The sequence below is a fragment of the Hypanus sabinus genome, chromosome 15 (genome assembly GCF_030144855.1).
Source record: "Hypanus sabinus isolate sHypSab1 chromosome 15, sHypSab1.hap1, whole genome shotgun sequence".
In the NCBI taxonomy this organism is placed as follows: domain Eukaryota; kingdom Metazoa; phylum Chordata; class Chondrichthyes; order Myliobatiformes; family Dasyatidae; genus Hypanus; species Hypanus sabinus.
This window is the reverse complement of record NC_082720.1, coordinates 21688605-21712425: the sequence shown is the minus strand read 5'-3', so window position 1 is coordinate 21712425 and position 23821 is coordinate 21688605. Positions and strand designations below refer to the sequence as shown.

Genomic DNA, 23821 nt, shown 5'->3' with positions numbered 1-23821 from the left:
ACTTCTTCAACACTAATACTGCAATACCACCTTCTAATTTGTTTGCTGCCTTCCAAAACTTAGCATTTCTGCTAAGTCTCCAACCATGTTATGAGGTGGCACTCTCATTGGCCCATCCTACTTCTACAAACCTCTCCACCAAATGTGCATGCTACAGGTTACTCTTCCTTTCTTTCTTCCCACCTAACTTGCAACATCAACTCCCAATCCTTTACAAACTGTCAACCTCCACATCTGCCTCTGAAACATCCATACAATTATAAGCAAGGCCACTGTCATTCACAACATAGTGGACATGTTGAAAACGTGGGGATTCAACCAATAAAAAAGGATTTCTTTTCCTTTTTCTTTCAAAAGGTGACTTATCCAGATTAGTAATACATAAATACAAAATTCAATACATCTCATTCATTTTTAAATGAACTTTTCAAAACCAATTCCTACACAAATCACCAATGTAACAAAAACTACTTTTTGCAATTAATTAGATAATAGATGCTGATTCAATCATCTCAAACCTAACACAAGCCAAATTAAGTTTAAATTATAACTCATTTTTGTCTGACCCATATTGAATGTTATATGAGGGAAGTAACAAAATAACCTTTATAGGTCTGCTTAAAGAAAACAGGCAAATGTACTTACTGGTTCTGGTGTTTTGTTCCCTGGATGTGTGCCTGATATTGCTCTATTGAGTTCAGTACAATGTTACAGGTGTTACAAGGGTAGCCTTTAGCAGAAGCAGCTGTGAAAGATTATAATTTTGTTACCTACTAATAATATTTTAAAAGAAACCTTAATAATGCATTTTCCCTGCTTATGATGAACATTTTTTAAGATAAAATTTTGCCTTTGTCTGGTCAGCCATTCATTTTCCTTTCCAATTTCATTCCACTAGAAAGTTCGTACCCAAACTCCATAGACAATAATGGAACAAAGTGTACCAATGATTTAGGACATGGATTTTAAAAGTGCATGCTGCACTACTTTTAGTTAAAAAGAGCACACAACTAGGAATGTCAAGGGCTACATGTTATGGTTATTATAATGAAAACACAAGGATCAATAATAATTTACAAAAACAGGCCATTACCTTTTATGCACAAACCCCCTAATATCTGTGGAGTGAAAGGAGCCAAGGGGGGACAGGGGGTATCAGTTATCCTATTGCAAAAATATCTTATATGGCACATTTGACAAGTTTTGTAAAATCTACATGTTATTAACAAATAATTCCATATAAAAAGACAATGAGACAATACAGGGCTACATTCAGAGATCAGAGAAGCATGGCAATAATTTATTTGGTGAGAGGGTTGTCTTTAGATTTCACTTAAGATTTTAATAAAGCAAATGAACTCATTGTAAACACAATGGTTTTGAATTAGTTTTATAGAAATAACAAGAGTAAGCCATTCAGCCTATTTTGCCAGTCAGTTTGTTTATAGCTGGCATATCATCTCAAATTATTGTTCCCAACCTGGATCCATACAATTTACAGCAATTATTGGGAATACTTCTAGAATAATCAGTAATCCTGGTTCCTTAAAGTTATTACAATGGGAGATAAGCTCCCACTACCTATCAAGTCTTTCCAATGGCATGCATCTTATATAGCTCTGACAACCAAATCCTGGCCCTTCAAGTGGCTTAGCTAGCAAGCCTGGCAAAACAGTTTCTACTGACAGGAGAAAGGCAGGTTACTGGTGCCTTAAAACCAGTCACTTCGGGCAAATAGAACTCGTCAACCGTGGACTGGCAACTCTTCTCACAATGTCACTGCCTTACAGCTATAGCCACTCATGTGGAAGGCTTTAGGAGTAAAAAAAATCAAGGAAGAATCTGGAGCTGGAGTTCCTACGGTGAGTTCAACTCTGACTGCCAACTCTTGCGATGTTGCAGGTGCCAAACAGTGTTAGTCTCTGCTGTTGCCTTGGATTCTTCAGCTGCGTGGAGAAGGGAAGCCTGCTACATGGCCAAAGACTTGCTCTCCTTATTGTACTACCCTGGCTTGTTTAGCACATAGACAGCTGGAACACAGCATCTATGGTCAACCCCAACTAACAGAGGGCTTCTCTCAATAGTAACCCTGAAAGGTTGGTCAAACATTCTCCATGTTTTATTTTGTAGTTTGCAGTACAAAGTTCCACTCATATTTTGTAAATAGTTTGATGTTGATTTGCTTTCCCTCTAAACTCTTCAAAGTTTAATAAAGCTCTCGTTCATCTTTCAGGCTTCACTTCCAATAAAGGGCTCAGACCCATGAAATCATGGTTTACCTTTTCTTTTATAGTGCCTGAGCCTTTGTGTATTTCTATAATTTCTTACTTTTATCCAATATCTATAATTCATTTTCCTTTACTGAATATTTACTTAACTAGTTTGTCCTCTATGTTAAAATGTGTGTGACTGTTTTGGGAAAGGAGAAACTAAGCTGTGAAAACTGAAAGATACAGTACTGTGCAAATGTCTTAGGAACATATATATCTATATCTATATATATAGCTAGGGTGCCTAAGACTTTTGCACGGTACTGTACTGCCTCTTGAAGTCCAAACTAACAGGGCTTTGGTGAAGCTGTATGGGCCAATCCCCTTTTCAGTGGATGTAATAAAATGCAAAAGCATTCATGAATTCCAATCATACCACTGATTCAGAGGATAATCAAGATGGGAGGTCATCGATGGTCTATGCTCCACATGAAGCTAAGCTCCCAAGAACTGTAGTAATTTTATGTATTGCACTGTACTGCTACTGCCACAATTTCATGACACATTGATGACAAACCAGATTCTGATACAAGTCTCTATTGTAGACTGAGAGTGGGAAGGGGACAGGGGGAGGGGAAATCATGGTTGGGAAAATCAGAAGGGGGAGGAGAGGGAGTAGGAAGCTCTGGAGAAACACTCTGTAATGATCAATAAACCAATTATTTGGAATCAAATGACCTGGTCTGATGTCTCACTGCTAGGTGTGTTTGCACCCATGTCACCACCTGTCCCTGGCACTCCTTCTCTGCCATCTGTCTCACATGGCACTCCACTCTCATCATTCTGAACATTCTTTGCTCCTGCCAGATTTACAAACTCACTCTCCTCGCCAAGTTAACATATACAGTACTGTATTTTACATTTCTCAATCACTACATTTAATTCCTTCTGCTCACTCAGTGAGCTCTGCATTCTACCTCATTCTAGTTAATGGAGCAGAGGTGGAAATCACCTAACTGAGGCTTTTCATGCTACCTCACCATTCAGTTGTTTGCTAGCAGCAAGAAATGGCATTCATTCAGTGAAATTAAAATTATTCATGTGCACAAATACAATTCATTTGTAGTAAAATTAGCTATAAGTAGCACAAAATAGGTTTATAACAAATTGCAAATCATTCACTAAATTGAAAAGGCTGGCATAATGTAAAATGAGCAGCTGATGAACTCTAACATTGGCCTATTTCACCTCAACATGCAATTTTCCTGAACTCATTCTGCATGACTGTCTGTTATAATAGCTACCTGTTAATACTGATAAGATAACAGAACATGGAAAAGGCATGTATGGTTTAAAATGAATTCTGAATTTATGGCCTCTAATGATTCAGTTATTCTGTAGTTGAGCCTTAATAATTAGGCTAGTAAGATTTCAGATACAATTATAGTCAGTGTTCTTCACGATCCGCTAGGGCTATGGATGGAGTAGAAAATAGGTAGGGTTAGGGTCCCTCATGGAAAATGCTACAAAAGTGTTCAGTCCAATCGATTAGTAAGGGTACAACAAGGTATCTGTGGAACTATATCCCAGCAAAAATGCTAGAGGTTATGTCTCAAACAGGGCAAGATTGAACATATTTGTACTTTTACTGCACTATTTAATGTTAATTTCTGGATTTGGTTTAAATTTCAGTAAGCATCTTAAGCAATCTCACAATCCTGCTTACCATAAAAAGTCATTAAAAAGACTGCTTTCAAATAGAAGTGTCTGCATTTTGGATTTGACAATTTGCTTCAAATTAACAGGGTACACACCCAAAGGGGATGACTGGAATGAAATCATAATCAAAAATTCACGCCAAATGACAGTGGTGTTCAGCTACCCAGTATGAGCAAATCAGATTCAGATTCATAACTAAAGAGCTAAGGTATCAACAATGCAGTCATTTTAGCTAAATTTCAGGAAATAAATACAGTAAAGCTGGCAAATTTGTGTTCTTTTGGCAACCACATTTCCACAACAGTTTTTTTCCAGTCTATCCAGTAGTAACAGAATTCTCCTCTACAAACAATATAAAAATAACACAAGTAACACTTTCTATTTATTGTTTTTTAGGCAGAGAAAACTGCAGATTAAAATATTTAAGGAAACAAAGGAGCTGAAACATTTCTTTACAATTTACTTGATTTTCCATATATGGTTTCCCAAGCAGAACATTAAATTTTTCCTCAGTTGTTCTCTGTCATTGTATAGAGAATCAAATTATGAGACAAGGCATTACAATGACCAATCTTTGACATCAAACAAAAAATTATAAATAATATGTAATTAAAAACAGAAAATAGCAGATGTGCAGAACTATGAACAAGTTTTACCATGGGGGCTAACTAATTTATAAAATGTTGTTGAGTCTATGATCCATTTCCAATTGTTAAAAAAGATATGCATCAATTAGTTGGTGGTTTGCAAGTAATATACTTACAGTTACTACCAGCTTGCCCCAGTTGCTCCAGCAACTTAGCTTTTGTCTCACGCTTCTTGTGCCTTTTGCCCACATAGTGCTGTTTTGCAATAGCTGGATGATTAAAAAAGGCTTGACATAGACTACAGTACTTATCAGGATCACTGTTCCCAGATTCAGCACTAGACTGCACAGAAGTTGGAGCATCTTCATTCTTTACCTTGGGAGCAGCTGCAACTGAAAAATGTTCCTATTATATGCTGATCAAATGAAAACATCATTCATAAATAATGAACAGAGTTAAACCATTTTTATTTTAACAGTTCGAAATTAAAGACAATTATTTTAATCATAAAGATAGAGTGCTTATCGCTAAAATTGTGGAAGATGCACGGTTTTTCAGCAAGTTATTACAGCTGGTTACTGTATTTAAATATAAAGGTTAGAAAGAACTAAATTTCTCATTCAGTAACCGTCCGCTTTATAAATGTCTATATTTTTGCAATGATTCACTACCTATTGGATAGTTACACCAAGTCCCTCTTTCATTTTGGCTCTCCCCTATTTCTATTCTCCTTTGGACCCCAATCAGAATTATTCTGCAAAACTGCTAAGATAATCAAGCCTACAAAAAACATCACATATCAACAAGAAGGCAACGAGGAGAAAATGGATTCAGAATCAACAGGACATTAATTGTTAATAGCCCTATTTGAAAAAGAATGGGAAGTCTCTCCTGGCATTCTCCCCAACGCTTCTTCTTTAATCAAATTGGTCATTTGGCTGACACATTTAGTAGCAAACACAGCTAACATAACTGCCAAAAAAATGCAAGTCTTTTAAACAACCATATATCACATGCTAAGAGACAGGTGAAGTTGAGGCACAACACATTAAATAACTGCAAGATTTTAAGTATTTTTAAATCTTTTAGTTTGTTGCTATTTTTAATCTGCAAATGACCACCAAAATAGTTTTTATTCCATTAAATTATAACAGCAGACAGGTTAATTGTTATTGTCACATACACTGAGGCACAGTATATGGCATATTTCTTTTCTATGCCATAAGTATAATTTAATCAAATCAATATTTCTGTATAGGACAAGGAAAAAACTGCAGAATAAAATGCTAGTCATACAGAAAGTGCAGTTTAGGCTGACGGTAAGGTGAAAAGCCATGACAAGGTAGATTCTGTGGTCAAAAGTCCATCATAGTAAACATGGGGATTATTTAATATTCTTAACACTGTAGTACAGAAACTGTCCTTGGAGTACTTTCAGGTTTTTAATATCCTTAGCCCAATTAGAGGGGTGGGTGGAATCTTTCATCATGTTGGCTCTTTTACAAGGCAGCCAGAAGTGTAGACAAACCATAGATTTTCCTTATGTCCAGGTCATAAAATTTCTTTAAAACAAAAGAGTCTATTAATTCCTTTTGCTGGAATGAGTGTCAAATCTGGCAGTGTAAACCTGGAGGGCTAGGTTGGAGATTTTTGGTCCTTGTTAATTAAGACCTGCATTGAATGCTCTCAAAAATCAGCAATTCAGTTGCTAAATTCAATTTAAAAATCTGTCAGTGTTTTTCCTGGTCACTTCATTTTACACTCTGATAACTGTTCAGCCTGAGCTTCCTGTGCTTGATGCTGACCCAGAGCATTTTCAAGTGATTTGGCAAACACAAGTTTAGTCTTTCCATTGAACTCCATTCTTTAATCAGAGTATCCAATTAATTGTACTTATTGGTACACAAATATTTGGAGGTAAATACATTTTCTAGTAAGATATAAAAAAATGATCACCTTAAACATCTATACTATCCTAGGAGCTCCACATTGTGTAAACTTTTGAATGTTACTTGCTCACTTAATATTTTAATAATTGCCTACAGAGCACATACAGAGTCAAACAACATAGAAATAGGTCCGAGCAACACACACAAAATGCTGGTGGAACTCAGTATGTTCATCGACCGCACTTTTTTCCATAGATGCTGCCTGGCCTGCTGAGTTCCTCCAGGTGGGTAGGTGTGTGTATGTGCGCGCGCGCGCCTCACGCATTTCCAGTATCTGCAGACTTTCTCTTGTTAGAAATAGGTCCTTTGGCTCAGCAAATCCATCATTCACACATTACACAAATCCTCCACTAGTCTTATTTTATTCTGTCCACATTTATCAACTCCCTTGATTCTACAACTGACCTACATACAAAGAGCAATTTACAATGATCAATTAAGTTGCCAACCCGCATATCCTTGGGATGAGAAGGAAACCCAGAGCACATGAAAGAAGCCTACATTGCCATGGGAGGAACATGCAAAGTACCCAGTTACCACGAGAAGTCAGGTACAAACCTGAGTCCCTGACACAGTGAGGCCACTGTGCCACACATATATTTTCATTTCACTACAAAATGACAATAGTTTAGAAACAAAACACAATTTCCTTTGGGAATACATTGAATGCTGTCATTCAGAAATGGCAGATTTAATTCCCAATCTGAAAAGATGAGCAAATTCACAGAATCAAATTATTAAGGAATACATTCAAAACTATTGTCAAAGCAATTCTTCACCTATACTTGACCGATCTCTATTTTTTCCCCAACCTTATGAATGCAAATGGAAAGACTGCTGAAAACCAGTTTACACAAGTAGATTCCTAGAAATCAGGAGCATAATCTTAATTTTTGGCCATGACAATGTATCAGGGTTACTTACCAGAGGATGCTGGGATAGTTTCATCTTGCTTTTGCTTGAGTTTCAGAGTTTTTGCATGGTTCTTTCCCTGGTAATGAGACTGGGCAACAACTGGTGATGTAAAGGTCACATTACAGAGTGGACAATATTTATTCCGATCAACTTCTCCATTGCTACTGTCCTGTGGGAAGGTTCAAAAATGACTGTTTATGTTAACTCTACTTCTAATGTTCATGCAAGAAATACAATATTGCAGTGTTTTAAAGAGTTGGACAAATCTGCTAAACAGAGCAGAGGGATCTGCAGACTAGGAATTCACTGGTAAGGATGGCAAAAGAAAAAGTGCTCTTATAAAATTAAAATCTTACATTGCTTTTTTACTTAAGAAAAAACTTCAAATAGGTCCTAAATCTTGTGGTTAATTATGATGGCTGAAAATATGCTTACTAGTTGTAATCAGAATGTTTATGAACTTAATTTGAAGAGGATATAAATCCAGTAGACCCTAGCATTTGCCCAATAAGCTCACAGATTGTACTTACATCAGTACCACTTCTCTGCACTTACTCCATTCCACTCGAATCCCTAAACACTCTAACTCTGGCTTAAAAATATATATTGACCTAGCCTTCATGGCTCTCTTACTTGACCCTTTATTTTCAGATTAAGTCCCTTTGCTCAAGAAATTCCACCCAGGGAAAAAAAAGTACCATCTCTACTGACATGTATCCTGTTAAGTTCCGTTAATATCTCTGAATTTTCTAGGCTCCAGAGGACAATTACTCTACCCCAGGAATCAATTCAGTTAATCCTTGCTCCATCCCCTCTATTGCAAGTAGTTCCTTCATTTGGTTGGAGACCAGACTAAGAAATATTTCAATTGCAATCTCAATGGGGTCCCATATAATTTCAATAAGCCATTTTAAACTATGCACTTAACTCCTCCTGCAATGAAGAAAATATTTACTTACATCAAAGGAGATAAAACTAAAGTTAAATTAAAGTATGACTAAGACACAAGACCTTTTAACCCTGTTCTGATATTCAACAAGATCAAATTCAATTTCATTCAAGGTTACTATTCTGACAAAAGGTATTTGACTTGAAGTATAATTTTCACCCATGAATGTTGCCTGGCATGCTGAACATTTTTTGTTTTTTTTTTCTCATTCTTTTGCTTGATTTCTAAACCTTTGCTAGCTAAAGACCTATTTAGGTCTGAATCACCAAGCATTTGTAATGCCTGATTGTATTTATGCTGCTATGCTATTATGCTTTGAGCAGCTCTTCTGCAAATGCAGTATATTCTGTTAGTTAAGCATCACAGACTAGCATTTTGGCTTCAGCTGAGATAAGGAGCTGTTTGCTCAGCCTAAGAATGTTGTCAGTCAATTGGGTTTGTCTTGTTAACCTGCTCTAACATTCTGCCCAGTGGGATGCCATGGAACATTCAGGAGAGCTGGTCACAATCAGATTTCCAGGAGACAGTTGTCTAGTTTTCAGTCTTCATTGGCAGATGTGGAGTGGAGCCCAAGGGAAAAATGCCACTTGAAGGAGAGACCCCATTGTAAGAAGTGCTTCATGCAGACAAATGGAGTTTGTCAGTTCATTTGGAATGGTCCTCAAGTGAAACTCGAACTGTGGCTGGTGTCTTTTGCACAGAACTTGGGTTTAGCTTGAGTAATCAAAGCAAAACACCCGACTGTGCCAGAAATGAGCTCCAACATTTATGTGCACATTTAGACTGGTTTAACTGTACTTGGCCCTTTTTCTTTTTTCTATTAACTGTTTGTTAAAGTTGAAATATCTGTAAATATACTTCCACTTTAATTTTATGGCAGTGTAAAGTCTCTCATTTCCTAGCAAATGATAACACTGCACGGGGCAGCATTTACACAGCAGTCACCATAATATCCATTCCCTCATCAGAGCATTCCAACTTTCCTGTTGAGTTGAACCCAAATCATACCAACCTTAGACATATGTTGCTTATTGAAGGTGGCCTTCTCGCCGTTACCCATGCAATGCTGAGTCACATGGCTCTTAGTCACAGCTAGCAAATAAGCCTGGTTTATTACGAGCCACGGTGAGAGGGTTACATTCCAGAGATGGAATGCTGTATCTGGATTGATTAAGCGGCTTATTCTGTGTCACTTTTGTGGAAAGTGAGGTGTGTCACAATTAAGGTTATTATGGATGCCCAGAGATCAAGGTCGGATGCGTTATTACAACCAGTGATGTGACTGAAGTCACTCTGCCTGTTAGGATTGGGGTACTTGGGGAGGCTGGACCTGGGCAGATCATATCTTGCGAGATGGGGAAAGGAGTTGTCTGATGTGAAAGGTCTAATGGGTCCTTCAGCGGTTGATTTAAATACTGAGCTGGTTTCGGCTATTACTTCACCAGCTGATAAATACCAAAGTGTACCAGAGGAGAACAAAAGTTATCATAGGCTGAGAATGTCTCTGGAGTCAAGCTTACACTTGATGGGGAAGAATAGCTCAGCATTTAGTACCATCATTCCCACAATCCTGATTCAGAAGTTGCAGAACCTAGCCTCTGTACCTCCCTCTGCAATGGGGTCCTTGACTTCCTAACTGGAAGATCACAATCTGTGCAGATTGGTGATAACATCTCCTCCTTGCTGATCATCAACAATGGTGCACCTCAGGGGTGTGTGCTTAGCCCACTGCTCTATTGTCTATATATCCATGACTGTGTGGCTAGGCATAGCTCAAATACCATCTATAAATTTGCTGATGATATAACCATTATTGGTAGAATCTCAGATGGAGATGACAGGATGTACAGGAGTGAGATATCCCAACTAGTGGAGTGGTGTTGCAGCAACAACTTGGCACTCAACGTCAGTAAGATGAAAGAGCTGAATGTGCACTTCCGGAACAGCAAGACAAAGGAACAGATACCAATCCTCAGAGGGATCAGAAGTGGAGAGGGTGAACAGCTTCCTGGGTGTCAAGATGTCTGAGGATCTAACCCGGTCCCAACATATCGATGTAGTTATAAAGACAGCGGCTATACTTCATTAGGAGTTTGAAGAGATTTGGTATGTCAACAAATACACTCAAAAACTTCTACAGATGTACTGTGGAGAGCATTCTGACAGGCTGCCTTACTGTTTGGTATTGGGGGGGGGGGGGGCACTACAGCACAGGACCAAAAGAAACTGCAATAGGTTGTACATTTAGTCAGCTCCATCTTAGGTACTAGCCTAAAAAGTACTCAGGACATCTTCAAGGAGCAGTGTCTCAGAAAGGCAGCATCCATTATTAAGGACCTCCCTTTTCTCACTGTTACCATCAGGTAGGAGGTACAGAAGCTTGAAGGCACACACTCAGGGTTGCAAGAACAGCTTCTTCCCCTCTGCCATCCGATTCCTAAATGGACACTGAACCCTTGGACACTACCTCACTTTTTAAATATACATTGTTTTTTTGCACGATTTTTAATCTATTCAAAATACATATACTGTAATTGATTTACTTATTATTATTATTTTAGTTCTTCTATATTATGTACTGCATTGAACTGCTGCTGCTAAATTAACAATAATAAACCAGATTCTGATTCTGAGAATATGAGGCTTAGGCTGAGCAGACAGCTCAGATAAGGTATATGCTTAGATAATGTAAAAGAACAAGTTAACAGAGAGTTTAAAGAGTCCAACAGTGAGGTTCCTAAAGGCAGAAAATCCTTTAGCCAGATTAGCTAACTATATGCAAGCTCTGGAAAATGCTTTGGCACTCCTGTAAGTTCAGCTGATCTTATGAAGTAGTTTACACAAACATTCCAGGAGGAAGGAGAGAAGCAGTCTGCCTACCTTTTCAAATTGGAAAACTGCTACACTGCTTGTGCCACAAAGGGGGCATTCAACTGTCTGAGAGAAATTGCTTGAGGGTGGAGCAAGTTGTGAAGGGTATTCTGCCACCTGACGATTGCTCTACACACTCGAACTACCCACAAAAAGCTTCTTTTGCCATCTTTTACTGAGTTACTCAGAGAAGTTAAGAGGAGGAAAATATGATTGAGGAGAAGAATATTTCCAAAAGTAAGGCCCTTTGAAGTATAGAAGTGCATAGGTTTACAATCCCGAGTGAACTTTCTCCTTTCATCCTAAATGGCCTAAATTTTATTCTGTGACCTTGTACCCCACACTTTCTTATTCCAGACTTAGGCAGACAAAATTTAATGAAGGAATTCAAGATTCATTTCAATGGGAAGAATAAATGTCAAACTAAACGGTAGAGTTTTAAAAGGACACATTAAAAAGTAATTTGGGACATGGATACAATTCTCTGAATGTAGTAAAACAAGTTTAAAAAGTATTTGGGATCTTGAGCTCTATGAACTGACCTCATGATAATGGTTATTCAGATTACAAAAATGTGCACTGACAGAATTCACAATTTACTGATACTGAATAAAGTCGTTCTTACAGAATACATAGGGAGACAAAATAAATAAATGTGAAAATACTGCAATTATTTGTTTGACATAAACCTCATCCATCGTGAATTTAACATTAGGCTCAGTTGTTAAATTACAGTGGCAGATCACTTTGTCATTGCAGATAAAATGTCCTAGGAGAAAAACATTCTTTAGGAATGCACCTCTGATTAGAGCATGAGATTCAATGGGAAATGAAGCTTGCACTACAGAAAAATCACAATGAAGATAGTTTTCTAAGAGAACCTCTCCATAACGTGGGGATGGGGAACCACTTCAAGTTCTAAAGCAAGGGAATTATGATAACTTCTGGGGAAAAAGAAAATCACAGGCTATGCCTCAGCTAGAAAACTATCTAATTCTGAGCATCACAATTAAGGATTTCAAGACAAAGGGCCAGAACAAGTATGACAAGCCTAGATGCCTCCTTCAGTGTTGCATCATTCAATTATTCATTAAAGACTTACAGAAGAATCTTTTATTATTATTTTGGCAACTGGCTCGCCATCTTGATGAAGCTCTTCATACCGACGTACTTTGTTGGCATGCTTCTTGCTCTGTAGAGATAATTATAGTGGACTTCAGTTATTGATGCCTTAACAAAGGATGTTTTCATCCCTGCTGTCAATGAACATTGAAATGGTAGAATAACGAGTATACAAAACATACTGAAGTTAATATCCAAATTTGACTGCAAGTCATGTGATATGGCAGTTGTGAAACAAATAGAAACGATTGCAGAAATAACTTAATGTAAAACCATTTCATCCTCTACTGTAAATTAATTTCAATATTGTAAGTTATTGTGTTAAATGTTGCTGTGACAGTTTGTCATAAACAATGCCCATCATATCTTGGTAGCCCATTTCTCACAATAGTACCTAACCAATCAAGACACCAAGCATGAAGATTACTGGGCCAAAGTATCACAAGGCCCAGTAGCATGCCCAAAGCAACCACAGGTCTTCAGCTATTGACTGAGGAGCCACTGCCCTGAAAACCAACAACAATCTGGCTACAAAACTGAGTAATCTTTTAGTAATTTATTGCAATATGGGAAATCTACTTAGTAAAATAAAATACAATGGCATGCTTTTAAAAATGATAGTTAACCAAAAAACACAAAATTAAAAGCATTACATTGAGCAGATTTAGAAAAACAAAAGTAACATACCTTACCCTTTGTTTACTAATCTAATACTCCATAATTTCAATAGAAATCAATAAGGCTAGGTCTAACACAGGATCCTAGAGTTAAGAACTGGAGAGCATCAGGAAACTGCATGTAAAGTCCAGCAATTGACCTTTTCACTTTTAAATTTTTACATTAAATGCGTGGATGTACTGGGATTTTCTGGAGAAAAGATGCATCAGGTTGATCAGTTCTTCTGCTAGTTCCTAATTACTGGCTTCAGTAAACAAGATGGAAGACTGAACTATGTCTGCAGATCATGGATAAAATCAGAAGTACAGTATTTTTACTCACTAAGAAAATACCTATTCTGTATTTTAAACATATTTTGTTCAGCCCTTGGTTTCATGCTTAACATGCACCAATCAGATGAATTACAACAAACAGATCATTCACATTTAAGTCAAAAGGAAATTTAAATAGGTCTGCTATTTCGTTACCTGGTAATGTGCTAGTCTCTGGGACTCTGAAATCAGCACAGCATTACACACTTTGCAGTGACTGTCTGTGAAGAGCTCACTATTTCCTTCGATGATCTTTTGTACTGTGAAAGAAAATCAAAAGAACTAAACTGAAAGAGCAGAGTGCTACTATCAAGCCACAGCTACTATCTTCTTAAAACATCCTTTAATGTTTACAGTATCAAAGGAGGTTATTCAGGTCATCAAGTCCACATTAGCTAAATGCAAGAGCAATCTAACTAGTTTCCCTACTCCCCACCACTCTTCATAATCCACAATTCTTCTCTTTCATTTACGTAACCAGTTATTTGGAACACCAAACTTGAATCTGACTTAACTATCACCCCAATAATACATTTCAGACCCTACTTGTTGCATAAGGTTTTCTTTATGGTAGCTTTCTTCTGCCAAACACTTAATTCTACCAATTTCTAGTTTTGATCCCTTTGCCAATGGAGTACCTCCAGTCTGTCTTCTGATCTTGTGTCCTTCTTGATTTTAAAGTCATCAGATTTTCTTACAAATCCTCTGTACCAGGGGATTCCCATCTTCAATCTATCCACATAATTAAATCCTTCATTCCCTGGAATAATTTTAGCAGCTTTTTCTTTCATCTTCTCTCAAGCCTTTTTATTATTCCTGAACTGTGGCAGACAGATACAGGCACAACACCCCAATCCCAGTCAAGAAAGCATTTCCTACAAGTTCATCCCAACTTCCTTGCTTGTGATTGGTAAAAGCACAATATCCCATATACTTTCGTAAACTTATTTCTCAACCTGCCCTACCTCATTCTATGAACTGTGCATTTATATCCCTGAAACTTTCTATTCTTCTACTCCTAGAACTATCTCTCTAGTTTACAATAGTTGTTCACAATCTTCCTATTGAAGTATGTTATGTCACATCATTTTATTTCATCTGTCAGCCATCTGCACATTCCGTTCATCCATACAGATAAAGGTTTAGAACTTTCCTCTGCACAATTAGCTCAGCTTCTAAGTTTTATGCGGCAGAAAGCCAAATCATTAAGCAAACTAAGGAAATTCCACTGTGTACATCCCTCCAGTTTGGAAACATCCTTTCAATACCAAGCTCTGTTTTCTGTTACATGCCAATATCATATCTATGTTGCAAATAACCCTTTTATTCTTTGGCCTGCCTGCAGTCTTGATGATAAATTTATAATGTGGCAGCTTGACAAACACCTTTTGAAGATTCATATAGACCACGTTAACATAGCTCACACATCTGTCATTTAAAAAAGAACTCAATTAAACTATTTAGACATGATCTCCCTTTAAGAGATCCATGCTGGGTTTCTCTGATCAACCCACATTATTGCAAATGACTGCCAATTCTGTAGCTGATTACTATTCCTAGAACTTTACAAACCAAATTAACCCGATTGTTCTGTCTTTTCTAGATTTATTGAACAAGAGTGTAAACATTGCAACGTTACAGTCCTCAGCATCACTCCTTGATTTTCAATGGCTAGGGCGCCTGCAAGCTCTCTTTTTACTTCTCTCAGTAATCTAGGGTACATCATATTAGAAAGTAAGCTGTGAGGAGAATACAAAACACCTGAAGAGGGGCATAAGCAAGTTAACCGAATGGGCTTGACTATGGCAAAAATAAGGTGAAGAAATGCAAGTATGTGTTTGCAAGAATAGAAAAGCAAAATACTACTTCAATGGTGCAAGTTTGAAAACTAGTAATAAAATTAAAAAGTTATTGGTGTCTGTTTAAAAAAAAAATAACTTGACATTCAGCTACAACCCAGTAATTACCAAGGCAAATTGGACATTGACCATTAATAGAAGAATGAAGGACAAATACAGGGAAGTTTTGTTCATACATAGAAGACTTTGTTGTGACCACATCTGGAACAGTTTACATAATTTCAGTCTATTTAAGAAAGAATACATCTGCTTTGGAGATAGAAAAACAGAAGCTTCACTAGACTGATTCCAGCAATAAAATGAAGGCAAGTCCTGCAGATTAGGCCTTTACTCTGGAACTTAGAAAAATAAGAAGTGATTCTTAAAAAATTTATAAGGGCATGAAAGGGTATGGCCTCGGGATGTCTCTCAAAGACTGAATTATTTGAATCACCCACCCAGAGCGCTATACAGGCTGAATTACTAAGAACATCCTAGGCTAAGGATGATTTTTAGACCTAAGTGATCAAAAGTTATGGGCTCCATGCAGGAAAGTGGAAGTTGATGTCAAGATCAGATAGATCTGCAGAGTGTGTTTATGGGACTTATCACTCCTCCTTCTGTTCTCACATCAAGGACACTTAGAGCAATAAATCAGCACATCAGCAGAAAAATTCCAGTAATGTTTAATATACAAATTCTTATTAAAAAATAACAAAATTCTGGCCAATACAAGCTCAAGACAATTATTTTGTAAATAAATGCAACTATAGATGCTGGAATCTGAAAGAAAAACAGAAATACTGGAAGATTTGGGTCAGTCAAGCAGCATCTGTGGAAAGAGAAACCAGTCAATGTTTTGGGTCAAAAATCTTTCTTAAGCTCTTGAACCCAAATGCAATAAATATTCAAAAAATACTTGTTCCATATTTTAGGAAAACTCTGATCTATTCACCATCAAGTATCATCAACACAGCCGACACTGTGTAACATGAAATAGTGCAGCCAATCTTCCGCATCATAACTCAACATTAAGACATTAAGCTTTTCAAAGTAAATTTATTATTAAAGTACATGTATGTCACGATATATAACCCAGAGATTCTTGCGGGCATACTCAGCAGATCCAATAACCATAATCAAATTAATGAAAGACTGCATACAACAGGGCAAACAACCAGTGTGCAAAAACTGTGAAGATAAAAAGAAAAATAATAATAAGCAATGAATAACTGAGATGAGATGAAACTATATTTCATGAGATGAAATATCCTTGAAAGTGAGTCCACAGGTTGTGGGATCATTTCAATGACAGGGCAAGTAAAGTTGAGTGAAGTTATCCCCTTTGGTTGAGGTAATAACTGTTCCTGAACCTGGTGGTGAAAGTCCTTAGGCTCCTGTACCTTCTTGCTGAAGGCAACAGCAAGAAGAGAGCATGTCCTAGGTAGTGGGGGATGCTGCTTTCCTGTGACAACACTTCATGTAGATGTGCTCAATGGTGGGGAGTGCTTTACCTATGATGGACTAGGCCATATCTGCTACTCTCTGTAGGATTTTCCATTCACAGGTATTGGTGTTTCCATACCAGGCCGTCATACAGCCAGTCAATATCCACTACACATCTGTAGAAGATTGTCAAAGTTTTAGTTGTCATGCCAAATCTATACAAACTCTAAGGAAGCAGAGGCTCTGCCATGCTTTCTTTGTCGTTGCACTTAGATACTAGGTCCAGGACAAGTCCTCCAAAATACCACCACCAAGGAATTTAAATTTGCTGACCTTCTCCACTTCTGGAGAGGAATCAAACAGAGATCTACAATGTAAAATAAAGCAAACAAATTAAAATAAAACTGAAAACTACAGACACTCTCAACTAAAGTAATGTCCAGCAATTGGACTTTATGTAGAATGGACACAACATGGATGATATCCTCATAAGGTGATGCCTCAGAAAGGCAGCATCCATCATTAAGGACCCCATTACCCAGGACAAGCCCGCTTCTCATTACTACCATCAGGGTGTAGGTACAGCAGCCTGAAGACAGACTCAATGTTTTAGGAATTGTTCTTCTTCACCATCAGATTTCTGAACATCAATGAACCCTGCTTCACTTTTTTTGCACTCTTTTGACTATTTATTTTCATACACATTTCTCATTGTAATTTACAGTATATGTTTTGCATTCCACTGCATTGCTGCTTCAAAACAACAAATTTCATGACATCTGTCAGTGATAATAAACCTGATTCTAATTCTGAAAAATACAAATCTGGCTATTAGGTTCTTTGGTCACATCTCTTTTATAATGATTTTTTTCCCCCCTTCATATGTTCTGATTTACTGGAATCGGTATTCTTACTCTAGAGGCCTTCATTTACCAACTAAAACTTTAAACCAATGTTTGTTTGATTAGTCAAGTATAACACAGGACACCGTGCAAATAGCAAGAAATGTCATAAATGAGCTTGCTCACGATTCAATAAAGTGTGATACAATGTCGACTTTAAGGAAATTTTCAACAGAAAGGGTTGAACTCTAAAGTAGTCATTCCCACTGTTCTTATGTGGAAGTTTTAAGTGTGTCCAAAGAATTGTTTTAACTTTTTACATATTTGTCTGTTGATTCAGTTATTGTTTGAAAGATAATTTTCATATTTCTTCTAGTCACACTGACAATCTCCACACCCGGGCTTTTCTAGCTAAAATACAGGCCTGAATGCATAACACATCAAGCTCATCATAAAGGTCCTGATCCTTCCCTATGCAGATTCCTATCCCAATTCACCTCCTGAATTCTAAGTGAACGTAAAAGTAGTTTAGATGATGATTTAAGTGCCAGGCCAAATTGAGGTGGCAGGGTGCAAGTCCCAGAGTGCATTGAAGCAACTGAAACTGATGTTTGAAGAACAATTTGGGTATCGGCCCAGATTGAAAAGATCAGTGTCAGACTGTTTCAGCTCACTGCTTGACTCTGCCGAACTAAGGGTCCGGGAACGGACTATCTATGTGGATTTCAGTACAGAAAGCTATTTGCTTGCATGATGTGTTTTTTTCTCTCTGCACATTGGGAGTTTGACCGTCATTTTTAAAAATGGGTTCTTTTGGGTTTGTTTTGTGGCTGCCTGTAAAGGAGATGACTCTCAAGGTTATACAATATACACATACTTAGATAATAAATGTACTTTCAACTTTGATATGGACGGTCTTAGTTTATGCCCACAAAACCATATTGTGCATGATTCTTTTTGAAAAGGACATTTTTGTAAAAATGCACAAAAAAGAAATCCAATATGTAACTACTTTAATAAAGCTAATCAGTAGAAATCAAAAGAAAAATTCTCCAGAGGTTTGCATATATTTAGTATAAAGGAAGCTGCTACAAATGATCAAAGCCAATGATCTCAACCCATGGACATGACATGAGTTTCTCAAGGACTTTAACAATCAGTGTATGTCCAAGAGTTGTCTAGCATTAATTTATCTGCTACATCATGAACTCATATTCAACAAGCTGGAGATAATATTCTGAATTCAGTTGAAAGGCGGCAAAGTGCATTCTTGACACTAATGCCAGCCAAGGGCCATCTTCAACTAGTGAGTCTAACCAAGTCCTCATGACACTCAATGGCATTAGCTCCTCATCTCACGTGGATCACAAACAATCAGAAGCCAGAAATGGTCCTCTCATATAAGTGGCTTTTGTTACAATGCATGTTAGAGGATGCATTAGTGACAGCCTTTCCACTAACTGCAAGGTAAGTCACAATTGTGACTCAGTAAGTTCCACTTGACTAGACATTTGGTTGCAACACATCCAAAAGCATTCACATAACTGATCAACACTCATTTATACCATCTTAAAAACATTCCTTTTTCCCCATTACTGTTACAGCAGGACTTACCATGAACAAAAAGCAAGATTTGGCAACAGCACTCATTCCAAATTTCATTCTACGCTGAAAACTAACGTATACTCCGAAATCTGGTCACGCTCCATCCACCTCATCTCACTGTGGGAGCATTCTCCACAAAAACTGCAGCAGGTCAAAAAGGTGGGTGACCTTCTCAAGGGCAATTAAGGATATATTCACAGGCTATGTAAAAAATGTCACCCTCTCAAGCATTCTTGTTTTAACAGAAAAATACTCCATGTGTTCAATCATCCCCACTGGGTATAACTGTAACCTTGACACTCCCGTTGTAAGCTTACACTTTACTTTTCTCTTTATAAAGTGTTCGTTTACAAAACGCTCTGTGTTAGTATACAAAAATCACTGTCATGTGCCCAATTCATGTATCCATGCTAAAAGATGCAGGTTGGTTTGAAAATCTTTAATAAGTCTTTACTTTAATGCCCAGTATTTTGCTGGTGTAGTGAGGAGACTGTTCTCACTAGCAACAGCTGCTCCTTAACTCAGAGACCGGGTGATCATCACCTCTTCATTGAAAAGATTTGCCTTAAGCGTGGGGGGGAAGAAAGGGAAGGATGGGGAGCGAAGGAGAATTAAAGGTGGGCTTCTACAGTTCTACATTGCAAATACCCATTTTATCGAGTTTGGACCACAAAGCAAGCATTTCTGAGCCGTGGCCACCGACTTCGGTTTCGCTTGAGTCTCACGTCGAACCCCCCCCCCCTCCCTCCCCGCCATCACTCCACAACACCAATCACCCCGCCCCCCCCTCCCCGCGCAGTCACTCCCCCACAACAACTCCTCCACCACCCCCCGCCCCTCGGAAACCAATGATCCTTTCCGAGGATGCTTACCAGCCCCGTTGCCTGCAGAACTGTCCGCAGCCCCCGCCGGTTTGAAGCTTTCCATCAACTGAGGAATGGGTCTCTCCGCCGCCATTGCTCCCAACCAACAAACGGGCGCGCGTGTAGGGCGCCGGGAAATCTCGCGAGTACGTCCGCCCGGCGCGAGAGCCGGCGGACCTTTTCCAGAAAGTTCGTGGTTGCCCTGGGAACGGAACGGCTTGCCACGTGACGGAGCGGCGCGGGGGACTCGGGGGCCGGCCGAGTGCGGTAAATCCGTGCGGCGTGTTGAATGCGGGTCGGTGGGATAATGACCAGGATTAGCGGGTTGTCCGCCGATGACAGTCCAGTGGAGTTTAGAAGAGGTCATAAAATCACATTCAAAGTCCAAAGTAAATTTATTATCGAAGTACACATGTATCACCATATGGGGTTCATTCTGTTGTGAGCATACTCAGCAATTCCAGAATAGAATAATAACCATAACAGAGTCAATGAAAGGCCACACAACTTGGGTGTTCAACCAGAAGGCAGAAGACAACAAACTGCAAATGCAAAAAGAAAGGAATAATAATAAAATAAATAAACAATAAATACCGAGAACATGAGATGAAGAGTCCATGAAAGTGACTCGGTTGCTTGTGGGAACGTTTCAATGATGGGTAAGTGAAGTTGAGTGGAGTTATCCCATTCATTCAAGAGCCTGATGACTGTTCCTGAACCTGGAGGTGTGAGTTCTGTTCTACCTTCTTCCTGATGGCAACAGTGAGAAGGGAGTATGTCTTGGGTGGTGGGGGTCCCTGATGATGGATGCTGCTTTCCTGCAGCAGCGTTTCATGTAGGTGCTCAATGGTTGGGAGGGCTTCATCTGTGGTATTCACTACTTTTTGTAGGATTTACAATTCACAGGTATGGTGTTTCTATTCTAGGTTGTGATGCAGCCATTCAGTATACTGTTCACTACACATCTTAGAAGTTTATCAAAACTAGTGTCATGCTGAATCTCTGCAAACTCCGAAGGAAGTAGAGATGTTGTCGATATTATCAAGTTTGGAACTATAAGCTCCTGATGAAGGGTTTCGGCCCGAAACGTCGTCACTGTCTCCTCCCATAGATGCTGTCTAGCCTGCTGAGTTCTGCCGGCATTTTGTGTTTTTATTTATTTCCAGCATCTGCAGATTCACTTGTGTTGCCTTTGGAGCTATAAAGCAAGGGTTTCCACTGAGTCCTGGTAGACAGCTTAAGTTTTGCTTCAGTCTCATGCCGAATGCCCCCACCTCCCTTGGTATCACTCTCCCACAACATCCCCCCCCCCGCTACAGTGGGATGGACATTTAGAGGATGCTTTATAGACATTAGGCTGGATAGACTGCAAAAATCATAATTAGACTCATTAACTTCTCTGTCTTCGTACATTGATGGAACAATTGGGGTCCAACTTCAAAAAGGCTTCTTAAAGCTACATGGTCGCACACATTAGTTGAGTTTCAAAAACATCCCTAAGATTATTATTGCAGAACGTTGTGACAGTTTGTTGGAGAATGTAGAACTAGGTGTGGCTGTTGCTTGAAAGTAAGAAGTTGTCCATCCAAAACCAATATCAGGAGATTTAATTTTCTTGTCTGGGTTACGAGTCTCCTGAAAGAATGGTGGAAACAGTATAATTAATATTTTTAAGGCAGATATTTGATAATTCATCGGATGGGTTATTTTTACTGCAGGCATGATTTTATTAAAGAGCGGAGCAGGCTGGAGGGATGACTCTGCATCTATATTTGGAACCCAAAGTAAATCATGAGTTCTGTGACTGAGCAGCCCACATACTTTTTTGTACGCCCTGATTTATGCCTTAATTTCTTGATAATAACTCTAACAAACTCCTACAAAAAGTAATGGATATGGCCTGGTCCTTCACTGGTAAAGCCCTGCCCTCCATTGAGCACATCTACACAGAGCGCTGTCAGAGGAAAGCAGCATCCATCAGGATTATTCTTATCATTTTTTCTCAGCTCAAGCTGGTAAAACCTGAGGTACGGGCGTAGCCAAGCACGCTCATTTGTCAATTACTATGATTATTATTTTCTCTTTCATATTTGCACGATTTGTTTCTTTTGTACAGTGGTCGTTTGTCCACTCTGTAGAGTGTGGTCTCTTATTGATTTTATTATGGTTCTTGGATTTACTGAGTATGTCCGCAAGAGCACAAGTCTTACGGTTGTGTATGGTGTCATGTAGGTATTTTTAAATAATATATTTACTTCGAACTTTGAACTTTTAATCTCCACTTTTTGTTCAAAGATCCAGTGTTTTAAGAAAAAAATTCCAGAAATCTATCTGATCTTCTACTTGTGTAATTCAAGTCACAAGGCTCCAATCTGATAAAACTAATACATTTAGAAATTTTTATGATTTTAAAACAAATTTTACAAACACCTTATTGCATTCCTCTTTCCTCCACTAATGGGGAGAATTCCAGCTGCTGACTGTGCCTTAGTTGGTGCCACCCTCACATTTGAGATCAACTCTCAGTCCAGGGACTTGTCTACGAAGATTCAGGCTCACCATTCTATAAATGCTGGAAATCTTAGGAACACAAAATGCTTGGAAGAACTCAGCAGGACAGGCAGTATCAATGGAGTCGAATGACCAGTCGACATTTCTGACCAAGACTTTTCATCAGGGCTCATCCAAAACATCAGCTGTTCATTTCCCCCCGAAGATGCTGAATGACCTGCTGAGTTCCGCCAGCATTTTTTATGTTTTTTTTAAAGATTTAGTCTCATAGTCCAATCGTCACTGAGGAAATTCTACATTCTTCAAGTTCACTCAAGTATGAAAGAAACTATTCTTATATGAACTTTATACCATACTTTAACCCCTAACTCACAGTAGTGTGACATTACGGCCCAATACGGTGGTATCATCTGAAAAGTTGGAGCAGAATCTGGTTACATAATTATGAAGGTATGGTGAATAGAGTAGGGGGCTGAGGACAGAGCTTTGTGGGGCACCAAAGTTGAGGATAATCGTGGCAAAGCTGTTGCTGCCTGTCATTACTAACTGATAGGAAAATACAACAGGTAATATATATCATGGGTTCCTGTTAATTGGAACACATCAGGACAAGTACATTTTGACCCAATTAAGCAACTGCCCCAATTAGCCGAAGTTGAATGGAAATAGTTATAAAGGTATAAAAAAAGGTAAAACACCATTGTATGTTAAATGAAATTCAGAACAAATTACAACAAAACCAATGAAACCCTAAAACTGTGTATTAATAGGTAGATTGACAGATGAATTCATTCGGTATTTGCTGCTGTGTACAGGGAGTCCAGGTTGGGGTAGCACCTTTGGTAAAGGGGCTTGTCATGTTCATTCTGTGGCAGCTCATTCACTTTTGGGCCCCATCGGACATTCAGCTCTCAAGTGTGGGCTTTAAATAGCCCTTTGTATGCAACAGTGGCCACACCCGAGTACACTGCTTCAACAGGCAGGCTTAACCAGGTGAGGCTTTCAGGCAGGCCTCATAAATCAGGTCATGCCTATCCTAACATATGGAATCAACTCAGCTGGACTGGGTGGATGAGATCTAATGTGAGATCCAACAACCAAGAAGGGAAGATGAGACACAAGAAGTCATGGTTATCCACTGCAACCAAAGAAAACCCTAGTTGTGACTACTATTCGTACCCAAGGTCAAGAAAGTGGAACTGTCCAAGTGCAATGGTTTTCCCACTTTAAAAACTTTCCCGCACAGGTTTCACTATTATCGTTTGATATAACAGACAAATGGACAACCAAATATTTTGATTTAATGCAAATGAACAAATTTAGCGTAGACATCTTGTGCAGATAATGCTTTCATGCAATGCCTTTGATGATTGCATCCTCCAAATATTCACTTTCATCGGAACAT

The 23821-nt window shown here is 38.5% G+C and overlaps 1 protein-coding gene and 1 long non-coding RNA gene across 3 annotated transcripts in view; one reads left to right on the top strand and one right to left on the bottom strand.

Annotated features, from left to right (window-relative positions):
• LOC132405361 (zinc finger matrin-type protein 4-like) overlaps positions 1–20344 on the bottom strand; it is a 36132-nt gene extending 15788 nt beyond the window's left edge. The window contains exons 1-6 of one of the 2 annotated variants that reach the window (XM_059990110.1): positions 19915–20344; positions 13468–13571; positions 12303–12392; positions 7390–7549; positions 4693–4908; positions 646–745 (exon numbers count right to left, since the gene is read on the bottom strand). In XM_059990110.1, coding sequence (XP_059846093.1) covers positions 646–745; positions 4693–4908; positions 7390–7549; positions 12303–12392; positions 13468–13571; positions 19915–20329 — 1085 coding nt within the window. In that variant the 5' untranslated portion in view covers positions 20330–20344. The remainder of the gene's footprint in view (positions 1–645; positions 746–4692; positions 4909–7389; positions 7550–12302; positions 12393–13467; positions 13572–19914) is intronic. The other variant, XM_059990111.1, reaches the window with a different exon arrangement.
• Positions 20116–23821, top strand: part of LOC132405362 (uncharacterized) — a 49973-nt gene continuing 46267 nt past the window's right edge. Inside the window, exon 1 of the long non-coding RNA XR_009515832.1 lies at positions 20116–20172. This is a non-coding gene — a long non-coding RNA (uncharacterized LOC132405362). The remainder of the gene's footprint in view (positions 20173–23821) is intronic.